This window comes from Eschrichtius robustus, chromosome 2 (assembly GCF_028021215.1).
Source record: "Eschrichtius robustus isolate mEscRob2 chromosome 2, mEscRob2.pri, whole genome shotgun sequence".
Lineage (NCBI taxonomy): Eukaryota > Metazoa > Chordata > Mammalia > Artiodactyla > Eschrichtiidae > Eschrichtius > Eschrichtius robustus.
Window position 1 is genome coordinate 31,618,932 of NC_090825.1, and position 20,417 is coordinate 31,639,348.

A 20,417-nucleotide genomic window follows, 5' to 3' on the forward strand; every position below is an offset into this window, starting at 1 on the left:
TGACGCCATACCACTGCCTGCAGACCTCTCTTCTCCAGTATGCACTGCTATCTGGGCTCTGGATGATATCGTGTGTCTCAGAATGTACGGTGTGTCCCCAATTCCTTCCTTCTAATGTGCCCACAACAGACTGAAACGAAGAACCAGTTACGTAACGAGCAGTAAGACACTGCCTCAAGCAAGAACTGGAAAGATACTTAGGACCCAAACTGGACCAATTTTTCTGCCTCTCCGAGTGGGTAGTCATAGAAAGGTGCTCCCATATTAGGGTGGGATAGCAAGGGGGACCAGGGAATGACTCAGGAAGAGGAGTTAACTAGGAGAAGAGGCAGGAGTGGCCACTGAAAACTTGTGACTCAAAAAGCTGTCAAGGCAGCTAAGGAGGAACGGACTAGTCACTGGTAATCCATCAAATTTACAGGGGGGCACTAAGAAATTTTAAAATTATACTGCAGTTGTTTTTTTAAAGCTTACACTGAAGATCTAATTTAGACTTTAAGAATTTCTTATCAATAAAGGATTCCTATTAATAAAGAATGCCTTATCAACCGAGCTGCCATTTAAAATGAGTATTTGTTCCTGCCTGACAGTTTGAAAATTGCCTAGCTGACGTAAGTATCAAGTGTCACGGTCTTGGGGAGATATGTGAAAATGTTATCTGAATAAACTGTTAAGATATTTCTAAGAGTAATATCCACTACCATAACTCTACAACATTACGTGTTAAAGTAACTGGGTTTAGTAATATTTTATCCATCAGTGTAGACGCTTCAAGTCAATACTAATAACTGCTGCCTCTCAGCATTAATACATGACATTAATCTGCCTGTTCCTCCTTACACATCAGCAGCAGCAGGGTATACGAGAAGAAAGCTGACATTTATGAGAGCAAGCAACACCTTCCAAATGTTGTTTCACCTTAATTTCTTGTTCTTATACACTACTTTTATCTTAAGTACTCACCATTTGGAATTTCCATACTAGCTATTTTAGAAGGTGGCGATGAGCCCACGGAATTTTTTGCCACCACACTGATGATGTAGTCATTTTTATCAAGCTGGATTTCTGCCTTATGTTGAGGATCAGGAATTTCAGAAAGGGATTGTGTTTCCTCGTCTGATGAACATGATACATTATAGGAAAGTATTTTTCCATTAGCTTCATTAATGGGTAAAGGCTACAAAAACAGAAAAATAAATTCTGTTATAAAAACCTGCCAGGAGTGATTATGTGACAAGGCAAGGCCATCGAGTCTGAACTGCACACTCTGCTAATCCTAACAAAGTAATGTTAGAAAAGATGAAGTTGTTAACAGTGCACAACACAGATTTAAAATCCACTGAGATAAATCAGGAAAGTGATGCTGAAGAAAAACTACACTTGCTGTAAGCAGTAAGAGCACACAGAAATATAAAAATTAAGTAACAAAATGTTTAGCCTCATATTTTTCAGAAGTAAACCAAAGGAAGTGATAAGCAACATTCCTCTACTTAAAAAATAAAATATTAAAAAGTATGGCATCATGTTTTTTTAAACAGTTATTGTTTTCTCATTTTAAAGTAGTACTTGCTCATTATAGAAAACGTGGAAAATACTAAAAAGTTGGAAGAAAGCAAGAAAAATCTCCCATATTCCCATCTCTTAAATACTCTTACATTGTGATATTTCCTTCAAGTTGTTTTCCTAGATGGAGATTTTTATTAAAATTGTTTTAATCATACTATACAATTTACATCTTTTTTCACTCTTCTATAATACACACTTGTCCATAATACAGTTATATACATTTTAATAGCTTTATATTTCATGTAGCATTTTAATCACTTTACTTGAATATTCCTTAAATAAGTGAAATTTAAGGTGTTCCCAATTTTTCACAATACTAAAATAAATCTTTTGGTGCAACATTTTTTTTTCATGGCTAGGATTAATTCTTTAATGTGAGTTCCCAAAATTGGACGTACTGGATAAAAGGAAATAAACATTCAAACTTTTTTTTTTTAACATCTTTATTGGAGTATAATTACTTTACAATGCTGTTAGTTTCTGCTTCATAACAAAATGAATCAGCTATACATATACATATATCCCCGTATCTCCTCTCTCTTGCTTCTCCCTCCCACCCTCCCTATCCCACCCCTCCAGGTGGTCACAAAGCACCCCAGCTGACCTCCCTGTGCTATGCGGCTGCTTCCCACTAGCTATCTACTTTACGTTTCGTAGTTATATATATGTCCATGCCATTCTCTCACTTCGCCCCAGCTTCCCCTTCCCCTTCCCCGTCTCCTCAAGTCCATTCTCAATGTCTGCGTCTTTATGCCTGTCCTTCCCCTAGGTTCTTCAGAAACTTTTTTTTTTTTTTTTAAGATTCCATATAGATGTGTTGGCATACAGTATTTGTTTTTCTGACTTACTTCACTCTGTATGACAGACTCTAGGTCCATCCACCTCACTACAAATAACTCAATTTCATTTCTTTTTAGGGCTGAGTAATATTCCATTGTATATATGTGCCACAACTTCTTTATCTATTCATCTGTCAGTGGACACTTAGGTTGCTTTCATGTCCTGGCTACTGTAAATAGAGCTGCAATGAACATTGTGGTACATGACTCTTTGAATTATGGTTTTCTCAGGGTATATGCCCCGTAGTGGGATTGCTGGGTCATATGGTAGTTCTATTTTTAGTTTTTTGGGGAACCTCCATACTGTTCTCCATAGTGGCTGTATCAATTTACATTCCTACCAACAGTGCAAGAGGGTTCCCTTTTCTCCACACCCTCTCCAGCATTTATTGCTTCTAGATTTTTTGATGATGGCCATTCTGACTGGTGTGAGGTGATACCTCACTGTAGTTCTGATTTGCATTTCTCTAATAGTTACTGATGTTGAGCATCCTTTCATGTGTTTGTTGGCAATCTGTATATCGTCTTTAGAGAAATGTCTGTTTAGGTTTTCTGCCCATTTTTGGATTGGGTTGTTTGTTTTTTTGATATTGAGCTGCATGAGCTGCTTGTAAATTTTGGAGATTAATCCTTTGTCAGTTGCTTCATTTGCAAATATTTTCTCCTGTTCTGGGGGTTGTCTTTACATCTTGTTTACGGTTTCCTTTGCTGTGCAAAAGCTTTTAAGTTTCACTACGTCCCATTTGTTCATTTTTGTTTTTATTTCCATTTCTCTAGGAGGTGGGTCAAAAAGGATCTTGCTGTGATTTAGGTCATACAGTGTTCTGCCTATGTTTTCTTCTAAGACTTTTATAGTCTCTGGACTTACATTTAGGTGTTTAATCCATTTTGAGTTTATTTTTGTGTATGGTGTTAGGGAGTGTTCTAATTTCATTCTTTTACACGTAGCTGTCAAGTTTTCCCAGCACCACTTACTGAAGAGGCTGTCTTTTCTCCACTGTATGTTCTTGCCTCCTTTATCAAAAATAAGGTAACCATACGTGCATGGGTTTAACTCTGGGCTTTCTATCCTGTTCCATTGATCTATATTTCTGTTTTTGTGCCAGTACCACACTGTCTTGTCAGTCAGGGAGCCTGATTCCTCCAGCTCCGTTTTTCTTTCTCAAGATTGCTCTGGCTATTCAGGGTCTTTTGTGTTTCCACACAAATTGTGCAATTTTTTGTTCTAGTTCTGTGAAAAATGCCAGTGGTAGTTTAATAAGGATTGCAATGAATCTGTAGATTGCTTTGGGTAGTACAGTCATTTTCACAATGTTGATTCTTCCAATCCAAGAACATGGTATATCTCTCCATCTGTTGGTATCATCTTTAACTTCTTTCAACAGTGTCTTATAGTTTTCTGCATACAGGTCTTTTGTCTCCTTAGGTAAGTTTATTCCTAGGTATTTTACTCTTTTTGTTGCAATGGTAAATGGGAGTGTTTTCTTAATTTCTCTTTCAGATTTTTCATCATTAGTGTATAGGAATGCAAGAGATTTCTGTGCATTAATTTTGTATCCTGCTACTTTACCAGATTCATTGATTAGCTCTAGTAGTTTGCTGGTAGCATCTTTAGGATTCTCTATATATAGTATCATGTCATCTGCAAACAGTGACAGCTTTACTTCTTCTTTTCCGATTTGGATTCTTCTTATTTCTTTTTCTTCTCTGACTGCTGTGGCAAAAACTTCCAAAACTATGTTGAATAACAGTGGTGAGAGTGGACAACCTTGTCTTGTTCCTGATCTTAGAGGAAATGGTTTCAGTTTTTCACCATTGAGAATGATGTTGGCTGTGTGTTTGCCATATATGGCCTTTATTATGTTGAGGAAAGTTCCCTCCATGCCTACTTTCTGGAGGGTTTTTTATCATAAATAGGTGTTGAATTTTGCTGAAAGCTTTTTCTGCATCTATTGAGATGATCATACGGTTTTTCTCCTTCAATTTGTTAATATGGTTTATCACCTTGATTGATTTGCGTTACTGAAGAATCCTTGCACTCCTGGGATAAACCCCACTTGATCATGGTGTATGATCCTTTTAAAGTGCTGTTGGATTCTGTTTGCTACTATTTTGTTGAGGATTTTGTATCTATGCTCATCAGTGATATTGGCCTATAGTTTTCTTTCTTTGTGACATCTTTGTCTGGTTTGGTAACAGGGTGATGGTGGCCTTGTAGAATGAGTTTGGGAGTGTTCCTCCCTCTGCAATATTTTGGAAGAGTTTGAGAAGGATAGGTGTTAGCTCTTCTCTAAATGTTTGATAGAATTTGCCTGTGAAGCCATCTGGTCCTGGGCTTTTGTTTGCTGGAAGATTTTTAACCTCAGTCTTAATTTAAGTGCTTGCGACTGGTCTGTTTATATTTTCTATTTCTTCCTGGTTCAGTCTTGGAAGGTTGTGTTTTTCTAAGAATTTGTCCATTTCCTTCAGGTTGTCCATGTTATTGGCATATACTTGCTTGTAGTAATCTCTCATGATCCTTTGTATTTCTGCAGTGTCAGCTGTTACTTCTCCTTTTTCATTTCTAATTGTATTGACTTGAGTCTTCTCCCTTTTTTTCTTGATGAGTCTGGCTAATGGTTTATCAATTTTGTTTATCTTCTCAAAGAACCTGCTTTTAGTTTTATTGATCTTTCCTATCGTTTCAATCATTTCTTTTTCATTTATTTCTTATCTGATCTTTATGATTTCTTTCCTTCTGCTAACTTGGGTTTTTTTTGTTCTTCTTTCTCTAATTGCTTTAGGTGTAAGTTTAGGTTATTTATTTGAGATGCTTCTTGTTTCTTGAGGTAGCATTGTATTGCTATAAACCTCCTTCTTAGAACAGCTTTTGCTGCATCCCATAGGTTTTGGGTCGTCGTGTTTTCATTGTCATTTGTTTCTAGGTATTTTCTGATTTCCTCTTTGATTTCTTCAGTGATCTCTTGGTTATTTAGTAGTGTATTGTCTGGCCCCCATGTGTTTGTATTTTTTACAGATTTTTTCCTGTAATTGATATCTAGTCTTATAGCGTTGTGGTCAGAAAAGATACTTGATCAGATTTCAATTTTCTTAAATTTACCAAGGCTTCATTTGTGACCCAAGATATGATCTATCCTGGAGAATGTTCCATGAGCACTTGAGAAGAAAGTGTCTTCTGTTGTTTTTGGAAGGAATGTCCTATAAATATTAACTACTAAGTCCATCTTGTTTAATGTATCATTTAAAGCTTGGGTTTCCTTAATTATTTTCATTTTGTATGATCTGTCCATTGGTGAAAGTGGGGTGTTAAAGTCCCCTACCATGATTGTGTTACTGTCGATTTCCCCTTTTATGGCTGTTAGCATTTGCCTTATGTATTGAGGTGCTCCTATGTTGGGTGCATAAATATTTACAATTGCTATATCTTCTTCTTGTATCGATCCCTTGATCATTATATAGTGTCCTACTTTTTCTCTTGTAATAGTCTTTAAAGTCTATTTTGTCTGATATGAGAATTGCTACTCCAGCTTTCTTTTGATTTCCATTTGCATGGAATATCTTTTTCCATCCCCTCACTTTCAGTCTGTATGTGTCCCTAGGTCTGAAGTGGGCTCTTATGGACAGTATATATACAGGTCTTGCTTTTGTATCCACTCAGCCAGTCTATGTCTTTTGGTTGGAGCATTTAATCCATTTACATTTAAGGCAGTTATAGATATGTATGTTCCTATTACCATTTTCTTAATTGTTTTGGGTTTGTTATTGTATGTCTTTTCCTTCTCTAGTGTTTCTGGCCTAGAGAAGTTCCTTTAGCATTTGTTTTAGAGCTGGTTTGGTGGTGCTGAATTCTCTTAGCTTTTGCATATCTCTAAAGTTTGTAATTTCTCCGTCAAATCTGAATGAGATCCTTGTTGGGTAGAGTAATCTTGGTTGTAGGTTTTTCCCTTTCATCACTTTAAATACATCCTGCCACTTCCTTCTGGCCTGCAGAGTTTCTGCTGAAAGGTCAGCTGTTAACCTTATGGGGATTCTGTTGTATGTTAATTGTTGCTTTTCCTGCTGCTTTTAATATTTTTTCTTTGTATTTCATTTTTGATAGTTTGATTAATATGTGTCTTGGCATGTTTCTCCTTGGATTTATCCTGTCTGGGACTCTCTGCGCTTCCTGGACTTGATGACTATTTCCTTTCCCATATTAGGGAAGTTTTCAACAATAATCTCTTCAAATATTTTCTCAGTCCCTTTTTTTTTTTTCTCTTCTTCTTCTGGGACCCCTGTAATTCGAATGTTGGTGCATTTAATGCTGTCCCAAAGGTCTCTGAGACTGTCCTCAATTCTTTTCATTCTTTTTTCTTTATTCTGCTCTGTGGTAGTTATTTCCACTATTTTATCTTCCAGCTCACTTATCCGTTCCTCTGCCTCAGTTATTCTGCTATTCATTCCTTCTAGAGAATTTTTAATTTCATTTATTGTGTTGTTCATCATTGTTTGTTTGCTCTTTAGTTCTTCTAGGTCCTTGTGAAATGTTTCTTGTATTTTCTCCATTCTATTTCCAAGATTTTGGATCTTTACTATCATTACTCTGAAATCTTTTTCAGGTAGACTACCTATTTCCTCTTCATTTGTTTGGTCTGGTGGGTATTTACCTTGCTCCTTCATCTGCTCTGTATTTCTCTGTCTTCTCATTTTGCTTAACTTACTGTGTTTGGGGGTCTCCTTTCCGCAGGCTGCAGCTTCATAGTTCCCGTTGTTTTTGGTGTTTGCCCCCAGTGGGTAAGGTTGGTTCAGTGGGTTGTGTAGGCTTCCTGGTGGAGGGGACTGGTGCCTGTGTTCTGGGGGACGAGGCTGGATCTTTTCTTTCTGGTGGGCAGGACTGCGTCCAGTGGTGTGTTTTGGGGTGTCTGTGACCATATTATGATTTTAGGCAGCCTCTCTGCTAATGGGTGGGGTTGTGTTCCTGTCTTGCTAGTTGTTTGGCATAGGGTGTCCAGCACTGTAGCTTGCTCGTCGTTGAGTGGAGCTGGGTCTTAGCGTTGAGATGGAGCTCTCTGGGAGAGCTTTCGCCGTTTGGTATTACATGGAGCTGGGAGGTCTTGGTGGACCAATGTCCTGAACTCGGCTCTCCCACCTCAGAGGCTCAGGCCTGACACCCGGCCAGAGCAAGAAGACCCTGTCAGCCACACAGCTCAGAAGAAAAGGGAGAAAAAAAGAAAGAAAAAAATAAAATAAAATAAAATAAAGTTATTAAAATACAAAATAAAGAAAATTATTAAAAATAAAAAAATTGGGCATCCCTGGTGGCACAGTGGTTGATAATCCACATGCCAATGCAGGGGACACGGGTCCGAGCCCTGGTCCAGGAAGATCCCACATGCCGTGGAGCAACTAAGCCCGTGTGCCACAACTTCTGAGCTTGCACTCCAGAGCCCACGAGCCACAGCTACTGAAGTCTGCATGCCTAGAGCCCGTGCTCCACAACAAGAGAAGCCACTGCAATGGGAAGCCTGCGCACAGCAACAAAGAGCAGCTCCCGCTCGCCACAACTAGGGAAAAGCCCGTGCGCAGCAAGAAAGACCCAACGCAGCCAAAATGAAATAAATAAATAAATGTATAAAAAAAATAAATTAAATAAATAAATAAAGTAAAAAGTAATAAAGAAGAAAAAAAAGAAAGAAAGAAGGGAGTAACCAAACCCAAAAACAAATCCACCAATGATAACAAGTGCTAAAAACTATACAAAGAAAACAAACAAAAAAATGGACAGACACACCCCTAGGACAAATGGTAAAAGCAAAGCTATACAGACAAATTCACACAAAGAAGCATACACATACACACTCACAAAAAGAGAAAAAGGAAAAAATATATATATCTATATAAAAAAAAAAGGAAGAGAGCAACCAAATCAATAAACAAATCTACCAATGATAATAAACTCTAAATACTAAACTAAGATAAACATAAAACCAGAAACAAATTAGATGCAGAAAGCAAACCCCAAATCTACAACTGCTTCCGAAGTTCACTGCTTCAATTTTGGGATGATTCGTTGTCTATTCAGGTATTCCACAGATGCAGGGTACATCAAGTTGATTGTGGAGATTTAATCTGCTGCTCCTGTGGCTGCTGAGATTTCCCTTTCTCTTCTTTGTTCACACAGCTCCTGGGGTTCAGCTTTGGATTCGGCCCCGCCTCTGCGTGTAGATCACCTGAGGGCGTCTGTTCCCGCTCAGACAGGACGGGGTTAAAGTAGCAGGTTATTAGGGGGCTCTGGCTCACTCAGGCCGGGGGGAGGGAGGGGTATGGAGTGTGGGGTGAGCCTGTGGCGGCAGAGGCCGGCGTGATGTTGCAACAGCCCGAGACGCGCCGTGTGTTCTCCCGGGGAAGTTGTCCCTGGATCACGGGACCCTGGCGGTGGCGGGCTGCACAGGCTCCCGGGAGGGGAGGTGTGGATAGTGACCTGTGCTTGCACACAGGCTTCTTGGTGGCGGCAGCAGCAGCCTTCTCGTCTCATCCCCGTCTCTGGTGTTCACGCTGACAGCCGCGGCTCATGCCCGTCTCTGGAGCTCGTTTAGGCGGTGCTCTGAATCCCTTCTCCTCGCGCACCCCGAAACAATGCTCTCTTGCCTCTTAGGCAGTTCCAGACCTTTTCCCGGACTCCCTCCCTGCTAGCTGTGGCGCACTAGCCCCCTTCTGGCTGTGTTCACGCCGCCAACCCCAGTCCTCTCCCTGGGATCTGACCCCCGAAGCCCGAGCCTCAGCTCCCAGCCCCCACCCGCCCTGGCGGGTGAGCAGACAAGCCTCTCAGGCTGGTGAGTGCTGGTCGGCACCGATCCTCTGTGTGGGAATCTCTCCGCACCCCTATTGCTGTGCTCTCCTCCATGGCTCCGAAGCTTCCTCCCCCCACCACCCACTGTGTCCACCAGTGAAGGGGCTTCCTAGCATGTGGAAACTTTTCCTCCTTCACAGCTCCCTCCTAGAGGTGCAGGTCCTGTCCCTGTTCTTTTGTCTGCTTTTTCTTTTTTCTTTTGCCCTACCCAGGTACGTGGGGAGTTTCTTGCCTTTTGGGAAGTCTGAGGTCTTCTGCCAGTGTTCAGTAGGTGATCTCCACATCTTACTCCTCTGCCATCTTGAAGGTCTCCCTCACATTCTGCTTTTTAAAATAATTGCTCCAATTTATACAGCAATGCATGGGACCCTCTGATCCAGACTGACACTGACATTAACACTCTGCTGAAGACACTGCTCCAACAGAGGTCCCCGACGGCTCTCCGATGGCCTGGTCCAGTGGACACGTTACCATCCTAAGACTTGTGGGTTTCATTTGATACTATTCATTCCTTCACACATCCCCCTCCACTGGTTTCTGCAAAAGCTATTTTCTTCTGGTCTTCCTGCCTCTCTGGCCTTCCCAATCTCCCCTGCTGGATCCTCCTCCTTTGCTGGTCCTTTATATCCTGCCATCACCTACAGTTCCACTCTTGGCCTCTTTCAGCCCTGCGTGCTCTCCCTGAGTGATCCCATTTATATGCTTACTCACAGCTATGTCTTTAGCTCAGACCTCTCCCGAGCTCCAGAGCCTTACATCAAACCACCTCCTACTGAACTGCACTCAGATATCCTTGTGGCACATGTTTAAAAAACTCAACATGTCCAAAACAACTTAATTTTCCAACCAAATATGGCAGAACCATCAACTAGTCACTGACGTTAGAATCCAAATCGCTTCAATATTTTTAATCCTTGGTTAAACATTTATCTCGTTTGAACAATATTCTAAACTTTCTCACATTGAAGTAATTTATATAATCGTTACTATATTATTGTGAAATCTGACAGACAACTGCAGGTAGCCAGGGGATTTGCTAATCAAGAGTAAGAGGGGATGCACAGCCATATACGGACAACCTCGAAGCAATGGAATGTGTACACAACTTGCTCACAGACTTCAAAGATTTACTTTACTTAAAGCTGTAAAGATGTCAAATTTTTATAAAAATAATAGTTTAAATTTCAATAACAAAATTAACTGTTTAAAAGAATCTGGTTATAACCGTTCCTATGAAATCTGGTGTAGAAGACAATTGTTTGTGGTTTTGATGTTCATAAATCAGATAAAAAAATACAGCAACAAAAACATTTGCTCTGGTAAGGAAAAGCTAGTAAAACATAATGCAATTCATATTTTATCTAAAATTTTAGAAAACTATGTAAAACTTTATAATTGTCATATTATAATGCAATTTACTTAGGGGACAACAAATTACACATGATATATATAAAAAGTTGGTTTCCTAGTCAATGAAGTGAAAATGCAACATAAACACTTGAGATTCTAACTTGTGGTTTCTGGCTGCATTTCTGACTAAAGTGAGAGAGATGGAATTCATGAAATCCTCCGTCCTTTACAGGCCTCATAAAATCAAACTAAAGAATGCTCAGCTCTTGACACAGAGATCCTCACTACAGTGACTGTGGTGCATCTGCAGTGATGCGGAATCTGGGGCTTTTAGAAGCCAGGTTACATTCTCAGCAATACTGTACGCTAAGCCAGGCTGGGAAATCCTGGCTCCCTGATAACCCAGGTACCATATGTAAGTTAACTAGTTCAGCATAATAAAGTTATTTAAATATTCAAGGAAGAATTAGATATTTACCTTCCAATATATTATTAAATTTTTTCCATCAGAACTCCACTCTCTCCAAGTATCTGGTCCCTTTGAAGGAACTAGAAGAGAGATTTAAAAGTTAGTATTTGAAGATGCATACTATGTCAGTTGATAAGATCAATAAGTGGGATGGTGGTATTTGAATTTTTTGTCTAGGTTTTTGAAATTCTCAATAAAAATGTGAAGAAGTCAGTGGCTTCCACTTAGAAAATGGAGCAATGGAAAAGCTGAGCTCCAAATGTCTACAAAACACAAGGCCCCTTACAATGGGTTAAAATCACCCTCAAGTCCCTCAAAAATGGGTTCAAGGCTGCCTCTCCATCTCACATCCGTCTCTCTCCCCTTACTAAAGCTGGCTCTGGCTATACACTGGCTTCCTGGTTGTTCCTCAAACATGCCAAGGACACCTGCCCCAGGCTTTCTGCACTTCCTATGCCCTCTCTTCCTCTGCCTAGAACTTGCCTCCTCTGAATTAACCACGTAGCTTCCTTCACCACCTCCTTTATATTTCAGATCAAGTGTCACCTTATTAGTGAAGTCTCTTCCAGCTGCTCTATTTAAAATTGCAAACCCTCTCCTCAACCGCCTGGCCTTCATTCCCTAGCCCTCTCTCTAGGTTTTATTTTTTTCTGTGTCACTCACTGCCACCCAATACGCTATTATATACATATTTTAAAAACTCATTTCTAATCCCCTATCCTATAAACTCCATGGGCAGAGACTGCTGTTTTATTCACTGCTATATTCCTAGTAACCAGAACAATTCCTGACACATGGTGGACACCCAACAAGTATTTGTTAAATGAATTAATGCCTTCGTCTTAATGAGGCGTAAATAAAATGCTTCCTCTTGGCAACAACAGCTCACAACTGAAAGCAAAAGCAGCCAGTCTCCAACATGACCAGTGATATTGGTCTCGCTTCCTGACATTCACGCCCTTGTGTGGTCCCTCCCACACTGTATCAGCATTGGCCTGCGTGACAAGTAGGGTATGGCAGATGTGATGTATGTCCCTTCTGAGGCTAGGACATAAAAGACATTGTGGAGGCTGCCTTGTTCTCTCTTTGATCACTAAGTCTGGGAGCTGCTGGCTGCCATGTTGAGGACACTCCGGCAGCCCTATGGAGAGGCCCGCGTGGTGAGGAACTGAGGCCTCCTGCCAACAGGCATGTGACTGAACCATCCTGAAAGCCAATCCTCTAGCCCCAATCAAGCCTGCAGCCCCTACCCACATCCCGACTGTAGCCTCAGCTAAGCTGTCTGAATTTCTGATCCACAGACACTGTGAGATAACAAATGTTTGCTGTTTTAAGCCACTGAGTTCTGAGGTAATTTGTCATAGCAACAGATAACTAGTACACTCTCTCCCTGGACTCAGGCATGATCCAAATAATTCTTACGTGTGCTGTAAGGATCCACTCTCATCTTTCTAGTCTTCATGTGGAGAGACAAAATCTGAGTTAATACCTGTCCTTTTTTGTCTTACTGTTTGTTAAATTTTTTGGAAGAAGTTTTATAGTCCCTATATTATATAGTTCAAACAAAGCTTTTGCTATCTTTTGTTGAATGATTTCTGAAAATTACACATATTTCTAAATTTTTTGCTTTGTTTTAAAGCTGACATCTGCTTAATCAAGAATAGTATCTCATTCTGTCTTTAGAAGTTATCATACTTAGAAAACCAGTTACCTGATTTTATAGATATATTGACCTGGGTGTACCACAGAAACTAAAGTTCAAGAACTTGTAGTCCCATCCATTTCTCAGGCCTAGGTCACAAATAAAAATTCCACCAAATTAGCTTTATTAATAATTGTTTTCAATAAAGAGACACTCTAAATAGGTTATTAAAACTCCAGGAATAGGAGGAAAGAGTGTGAGAAAAATCACTCTAAAATCTTACTACGGTTTCAAGTTTGGTTTCCTATGTATCATTTTAATATAGCTGCAATCATATTGTGGATAGGGTAGCCTAGTCCTTTCACATAATACATGCCAAGCATTTTTCCATATTATCACAAAACTTGAAAAACCATCATTTAAAATGTCTGTATGGTATTTTACTAGCAGGCATTATATAGTTACACAATTTATCTAAACATTCTCCTGCTTTTAGTCACTCTGGTGACATTTTCTTTTAAAAACAAAATTTCAGGATCCATAGTAATAATTAGCCATAAGTCACTCAGTTAACTTACTGGCTTCTGTGGTTAAATATTGTTTTTCATTGCTCCACTTGCTCCATTTCCAGAAGGGGTCAGTACAACAACGAATCCGAAAAGTATATATGGTATATGGATTTAACTTATCCACAGCAGCAAGATAACTTGAATTTTCTATTCCTCTCATTGTGACATTCCGCTATTAGAAACAAATATATATATTACATATATAATATCACATGTATATGAATACATACATATACACATATATTTTTTTTAGAAGAAAGCCTCCCAAATTTGTAACATAAATTGACTGAATGTCATAAGAGTTTACCTCTATAAAACCAAGGCAGTTCATCCACTATATTTTAATTCTTATATAAATGCCAAATCTGTGAAATTATGTTCTGCAACAGCAATAAATAAAATTGAGTATCTTTTTAGTCCAAATGTTGGATCTAAGTAATAATGGTCAATTAATTATGCAGAGAAGATGATATTCAGTCAATGGTTAATGGTAATGCAATATACCTTAATATAACTTAGTAATCTAAGATGACCTTGAGGATTAAATACATTATTCAGATGATACTTGGAAACTGACTGGAGGCAGGCATCATCTTATGCATCTTTTTTATATGGCACTTAGAACCTCTAGTGTGGTGCTAAACATGTAGACTATTCAACAAATATTTAAACTAAATAAATTAAGATGAAGCACTTCTAAACAAATTTGAGGATTTGCATGCCTCAGGAAAGTCTCTGAGTTCCCAACTACTTACTGCAAAGAAGTTTTTTGGGTTACGTTTTGCAGTTTGACTGATTTTCTAGAAATTATCAGTAAGTTTCCAAGTGACTATTTAAGTACATCATTTATTTTGGACCTACCCCAAATTACAAGATGGTGCAGCATAAAAGTCAACCTAAGTATTTAAAATGTACAAAAAAGCCGTGTTTTGACTTATAACGCCCAATTATAACTTGCTCCTATTGCTGCACTTAGCAGTTTTAAAAATCACATCCTCTCTTTGGTGCCGATTAGTCCATTAACTAACACCAATGGTTACAGCAAAAACTACTAATTCATTCACAAATTTATTGAGCACCAGTTACATGCCAGGTACTATACTAGACCTGGAAATATTCTGGGTAGTAAAAGTCAAACTTACGTTCTATAATATCCGGTGTTATAATTGTTTTTAAGTGCTAAATATAATGCTGTTATGATATTGATATATAATGTCTTCACGCTTAGTAAGTCTCTATAATAAGTAATCTGAGCACTTATGCATACCAATTTACTTAATTCTTTTTGAAAACTAAGTATTTTATCCAAAATAACCTCAAGGGAAGTTTATAGAAGAATCTTACTCACCAATTCATGCACTGAGTTAGTTTTATTAATTTCAATTTGACATAACAGTTTAATCTTTGCAAAGCTGCCTGGTAAATGCCAGGAAAGTGTAACAGCTGTTGAACTGATATCCTTCACTTTGACTGAAGTAGGAATATGGGGATGAACTGTAAATACAATTTTCAAAGATTACTTTAAAAGCTCTTTTCTAATATGACAAATGAGAGTCAAAGAAAACAAAAAACAGAAGAGATGTCATCACTGCTGATCAACAGTGTTCCACCCACCGTTGTGTGGAATACAAATCTCACCTTTACTGCTGACACCAGGCCAGCATTGTTTAAGAACCATTCACGCTCAAGGTTCCTCAGTTGGCATCAGAAATACTAAAAGGTAGTAAGTCAGTCTCTACCTTTAAGGAACCCCTCGTTTACTTGGGGACTGACAAACAGAAAGAAGGAAAATCAACAAGAGTATATACATTAAGTCCTAAATGTGTGGTACAGATATTCACTGCTACAGGAATTTAGATGTAAGTGTAGATGTACAGTGAAGATAGGACTTAAGATGAGCTTTGAAGGATGAATCAGAATGAAACTGGCAAAACAGTTGCAGAAAATCATTTCAGGCTGGGGTCTTGGCAAGAACAAAGGTACAGTGAAGCAAACTGCACATTACACTGGTGATAGTGCATATACCAAATTGAGTGATGGGAAAGAATCACGTGGAAGATATGGCTGAAATGGCAGAGGGCAGACAAATATATATAAAACTGCCATGCAAGTATAAGATGTAGCTTTTCTGACCTTATGGAAAAAATCAAGACATAACAAAGATGATGAGAAGGAATAATTGATAAAAGTGACTTATATTCACAAGTAAGGCAACAGGAGCATCTACTAATCACTTGCCAGGCTGTATTATAACGCATTTGGTTTAAGCCCTTACGCCCCTGACTGTCTCTAAGAGAAGGCCTCTACGCCACTGCTCTGTGTGTTGCTGAGCCTGGCACAGAGTTGATACACATGGAATGACCACAGGAATGAGTGCCAAAAAGACATGCCTCTTTTATTTCTATTTTGAGCTGTACATTAATAGGGCTGGTAAAAATTCAGAAATCATCAGCAGTAAAAAGGAACAAACTATTTACTGATACATACTTGGATGGATCTCAAGGACATCATCCTTAGTAAAAAATGCCAACCTCTAAAGGTTAAATAGTATACAACTCCATTTACACACCATTCCCAAAATAACAAAACAATAGCGATGAGGAACAGACTAGCTGTTTTCCAGGAACAGAGATTCTAGCACGCGCCCGTGTGTGTTGATGGGGGTGGGGGTGGTGTTGCTACAGTGACAGCGGGAGGCGGTTCCTGTGGGTGACAGAAGAGTTCTGTATCTGAACTGTATTGGTGGGTTGCGTGAATCTGTACGTGGATCTGACTGCACAGAACTACACACACACACACACACACACACACACAATTAAATGCATATAAAAACTGGTGAAAACTGAGCAAGGTCAGTAGTCTGGTTCAGTGTTGAACCAGGGTCAACTGCCTAATTTGGACATGGTACTACAGTTACATAACATGCTACCACTGAGAAAGTCGGATGAAGGACTGTAATTATTTTTGCAACCACCTGTAAGTCTACAACTATTTCAAAATAAAAAGGTTTTAAAAATTGGGCAAAAAACTATTTTCAGAAATCAAAAACTATCAGATAAAGCCACTTACAATTTCTATGAAACAATTAATTCAAATTTTTATTTGAATTTAATAAAACAGTGAAACTTGAAATTATAAAGATTTTTAAATGAAATTTACAAAATTAGTATTAAGTAACTATAAAGGAAATAATCAGTAAAAAGTAATCTCTAGAAGCACTTTTCATTAATCTCAAGACATTTTACCACTTCTAAAGTTATTTTTAAGACATTGGTTTATGCAGCAGCTTACCTTTTTCAGTTATGTTAACTAAAAGTGTTGATTCTGATTGACCCAGAGGATTTCGAGCATTCAACGTAAAATTGTATATTTCTTGATTTGGAAGCATTTGAAAGAATAACTGATAGCTTTCATTTGTGGGCAACTCAACTCTTTTAAATCTAACATATTTTCCTGAAAAACTGAATTAAGAGAACATTAAGGAATATTAAAATAATTTCAAAATGGCAAGAGATTTATTGCAGGAAAAGATGAACGGGTAAATTTCTAATAAATTTTTTTTTAAAAGTCTGTATTTCTAATTACAGATATACTACATACTCAGGGAAGAAAATATATACAATGCAGAAAACAGAAGAAAAAAATCAGCCATAGCCCACTACCCAGAGACAGTCTCTGTTCATATTTGAGGGTTCTTCCTTCTAGAGGCTTTTTTAAAAAGACGACAAGATATCAAGTCTGCATGTGTCTAAAGTGCAGTATTTATAGTCTACCCAATTTTCTACAGCATATTTTGTTTTATATTTGTTCTCATAATATAAATGAAACAGAGTATCTTCTTATGTCATTTAACATCCTTCCAAGGTACTCCTCACTGTTTGACAACCTTTCCCAGAGATCTTTACCTTTCAAATAAAGTGTAACTTGTATTGCGTGGGCCCACCAAGAATGTCGGTCTTCCTGGATTCCAAGTGCATATAATCTCTTTTAAGTCATATGTCTCACAGTTCAGTTTTTGAGGAATATCAGGTGGATCTAATAAAAAAAAAAGAAAAAAAGGTAGTTACTTTGATTATGTATATTTGCTCTGAAAACGTTATGTTTCATAAATGTTAATTACATTTCGGACAATTTCCTTAAAAAATCATTTGCTTACATTTTGAATGGTGCAGAAATTACCATTCTTTGTATAGCATGTTGATTCAGAGTTCATATTACATTAGGAGTGATGGATTAACTTAAGAGTTAATCACTTAACTTAAGAGTTAGTCACTTAAGAGTGACCATTAGCTCATTTGGAAACTCCCCAATAGCAACCTGAAGAGATCAACTATCATGTTTTTCCCTTAAATCCCATTTCAGAGTCCATCAAATCTCTCAAAGGAACCTTTGTCCAACTAGTTAAATCAGAAAAATCTACAGGTTAAAAGTATTATTACCTATCCTCTTTATACTGTGATTTGAAAAGAAGTACCAAATCATAAGTCAGTATAAGCCACGTTACAAGCTTCAGAGTTCTTAAATAAGTTATAAGGACTATTATTTACAAAGTCACTCTTGGTAAAATTCTACATATCCCTATATTCCAAGTGACTACTGATCTTTTGTTGTTTTCCTTCTTTAATGAGACTGTTCTGTTTTTGTAGGGGCAAGACTAGAAAAAGAAAAAAAGTTGTTTTTGTTTTGTGAGACAGAGTGATAAATAAAAATTCTACAGTCTGACACTGATCATAGAAAGTGATATTTCTGTAATCTTACTTAACCAAGCATTTACAGAAACTGATATTTCCTACTGTCATATTTATCCAAACTATCTTCCATGGAGGTAAGTTTTGTTAAACGACTATCTACTCATTGAAAAAGTCTAAAAGATAACTTTATTTTTAAAAACCTGAATTTTTAAAATAGTCCTTAGTTTATCAAACAAGACTTAGAAAATTTCGCATACTTTCCCCAGAGATAAGCATTACATCCTTCAAGTATCTTAGGTAACATTAAGAGAAGTAATGAGTATTTATATGAAAGTTTACCAACTGGATAATAAAACTAACACTGACATATTTATTTTGAAAACTGTTTTAAACTTAAGGACAAACTTTTGGTCGTTTTATTAAATTCACATACCCCAAATTTTGAGGATATTTAAAATGCTGATTATTTTAGGATTTGGCAGATATATTAAGTTGAAATACTTAAAATCCAAATAACAGGAGCAAATTAGACAGAAGTAGAAGGAAAAATTGAAGGAGAAAAAAATATGAGAGGGCAGTACTTGAAATATACTGATTTTCTTTTCAAAGAAATTCACTTACAAAAGAATCAACTGAAGCTAGGTAAAAGCTCAGTATAAATCAATTGTCTTTCTATGTAGCAGTATATAGAAAGCGCAATTTAAAAACATCAACTTTTAATAGCACCAGAAAACATCAAACACCTAGGAATAAATTTTACCAAAAGATATAAAAGACCTCATATCACTAAAATAAATCAAAGAAAATCTAAATAAATGGAAGGTTATACCATGTTCATGGTTTGGAAGACTCAATATTCTAAGAATAAAAATCCTCCTAAATTGATAGATTTAATGTAATATCAATCAAAATTCTGTCACGTTTGAATGTGTATGTGTGTGTGTAGGGGAAAACTGACAAGCTGATTCTAACATTCTTTTCAGCCTTTTCAGTAAATGATGGGATAACAAGCTACCCATAAGGGAAAGGAAAGTAAATCTTGATCCCTAACTCACACCACAGTCTGCCCTTGCTGCAAGTTTCTAAAGAGCTCCCTCTGAAGTGAAATGTTACTGCTGTTCCTGAATTGACAAATATTGATCAATATTTCAACCTCCAAATGTTATAAATGAAAGCTAAATTATGAACTAAATAGGTATGCTCTAGAACTATGATAAAAGATTAGAACATTGTTAGAAACAATAAAAACAGTGAATATTCTCATCTTTTAAGTTTTAATTTTTTATTTCATTCTTTTAAGTGAGTATCTCACTTTTTGGTATCACTTATCAAGCAGTTTCACTACACTGGTTCTTTACTTAGACTCTATGATCATTTGTGAGGAATGTTGCACATCACTTCCTAAAATTCCATTTAGGAAAGAAAATTTAATTTTTTTAATTTCTAAAATTTAAATTCGAATATATCCTCACTCTCACTTGCATTCCAAAATGCCTTACTGGAAGGCAAAAAGAGAGTAAGGTTACAGCCATCAAGCTGAGAAGGGCACCTAATCCCCTTCCCTTGGGAATCTATCAGCAAATGAATGTAATTTATCATAAATTTCTATGGAAGTAAAAAAGTGACTGAAAGCGGCTGATCCACAGCATAACTGACAATCATAAGAAAAAAAAAAGCATAAGAAAAATCACTGAGTGAGCAAAAGAAAATGACAAAATCCATTCACTACATTTCACACACTTTATTCATGAGACCCTTGGACCACTAGAAACTTTAAGTTCCGAATGTGAGCAGGAAGGGAAGCACTGCTGGAGGCAAAGCCATCAGTGCATTAGAACATTACAGTTACCACAGGGGAGGGGACAGAAAAACTCTATATACAAAAGTATCTGTGGATGCACAACACAAGCCATATAGGTAGGGCAGTCCACCCACAACAACTTTTGGAAACGTCACGGAACGTAGAAGTGACCATGTTAAAAGATGCCCCTGCATTACGGAGAGTACATCAGACACAGAACACAGTGAGAGGGGGACTCTTCCTCCCCCCATGTCCAGCAGCCACCCTCCTCTCATCAGAGAAGCGTAGGTTATGCTTTTGAAAGATTTTGTGTAAAATTATTACAATTTCTTTAATTCAGGTACTTAAAAAAAAAGGTATGCTTTAATTAGGTGGGAAATTAATTTATATGAAAAAATTCCTAAATGATGTAGGAGTAAGAAATATTATATACTACCTGCCCTTGACTCAACAAAGCTGTTAACTATGAATTTAAACTAAAAATTAGCAGATGAATGTTTCAAATCTTATTACAAAAGCTACAAATTATATAGATACAGGTATGTAGAAAACAAGCTTAGAACTCACCTTAAAACAAGCAAAAATGCTGGTACCCTCATATGTCACTTGTATCAAAGAATAAAAAAATAAGAAAGAAATAAAATCATCCCCCCAAAAAAGC

At 37.6% G+C, this 20,417-nt stretch overlaps 1 protein-coding gene across 1 annotated transcript in view; it reads right to left on the reverse strand.

Annotated features, from left to right (window-relative positions):
• Nucleotides 1-20,417, reverse strand: part of LIFR (LIF receptor subunit alpha) — an 85,380-nt gene that overhangs the window by 13,258 nt on the left and 51,705 nt on the right. Inside the window, exons 8-13 of the mRNA XM_068535257.1 lie at nucleotides 17,170-17,299; nucleotides 16,556-16,725; nucleotides 14,613-14,758; nucleotides 13,274-13,436; nucleotides 11,063-11,133; nucleotides 964-1,177 (exon numbers count right to left, since the gene is read on the reverse strand). Of these exons, the coding sequence (XP_068391358.1) occupies nucleotides 964-1,177; nucleotides 11,063-11,133; nucleotides 13,274-13,436; nucleotides 14,613-14,758; nucleotides 16,556-16,725; nucleotides 17,170-17,299 (894 nt within the window). The remainder of the gene's footprint in view (nucleotides 1-963; nucleotides 1,178-11,062; nucleotides 11,134-13,273; nucleotides 13,437-14,612; nucleotides 14,759-16,555; nucleotides 16,726-17,169; nucleotides 17,300-20,417) is intronic.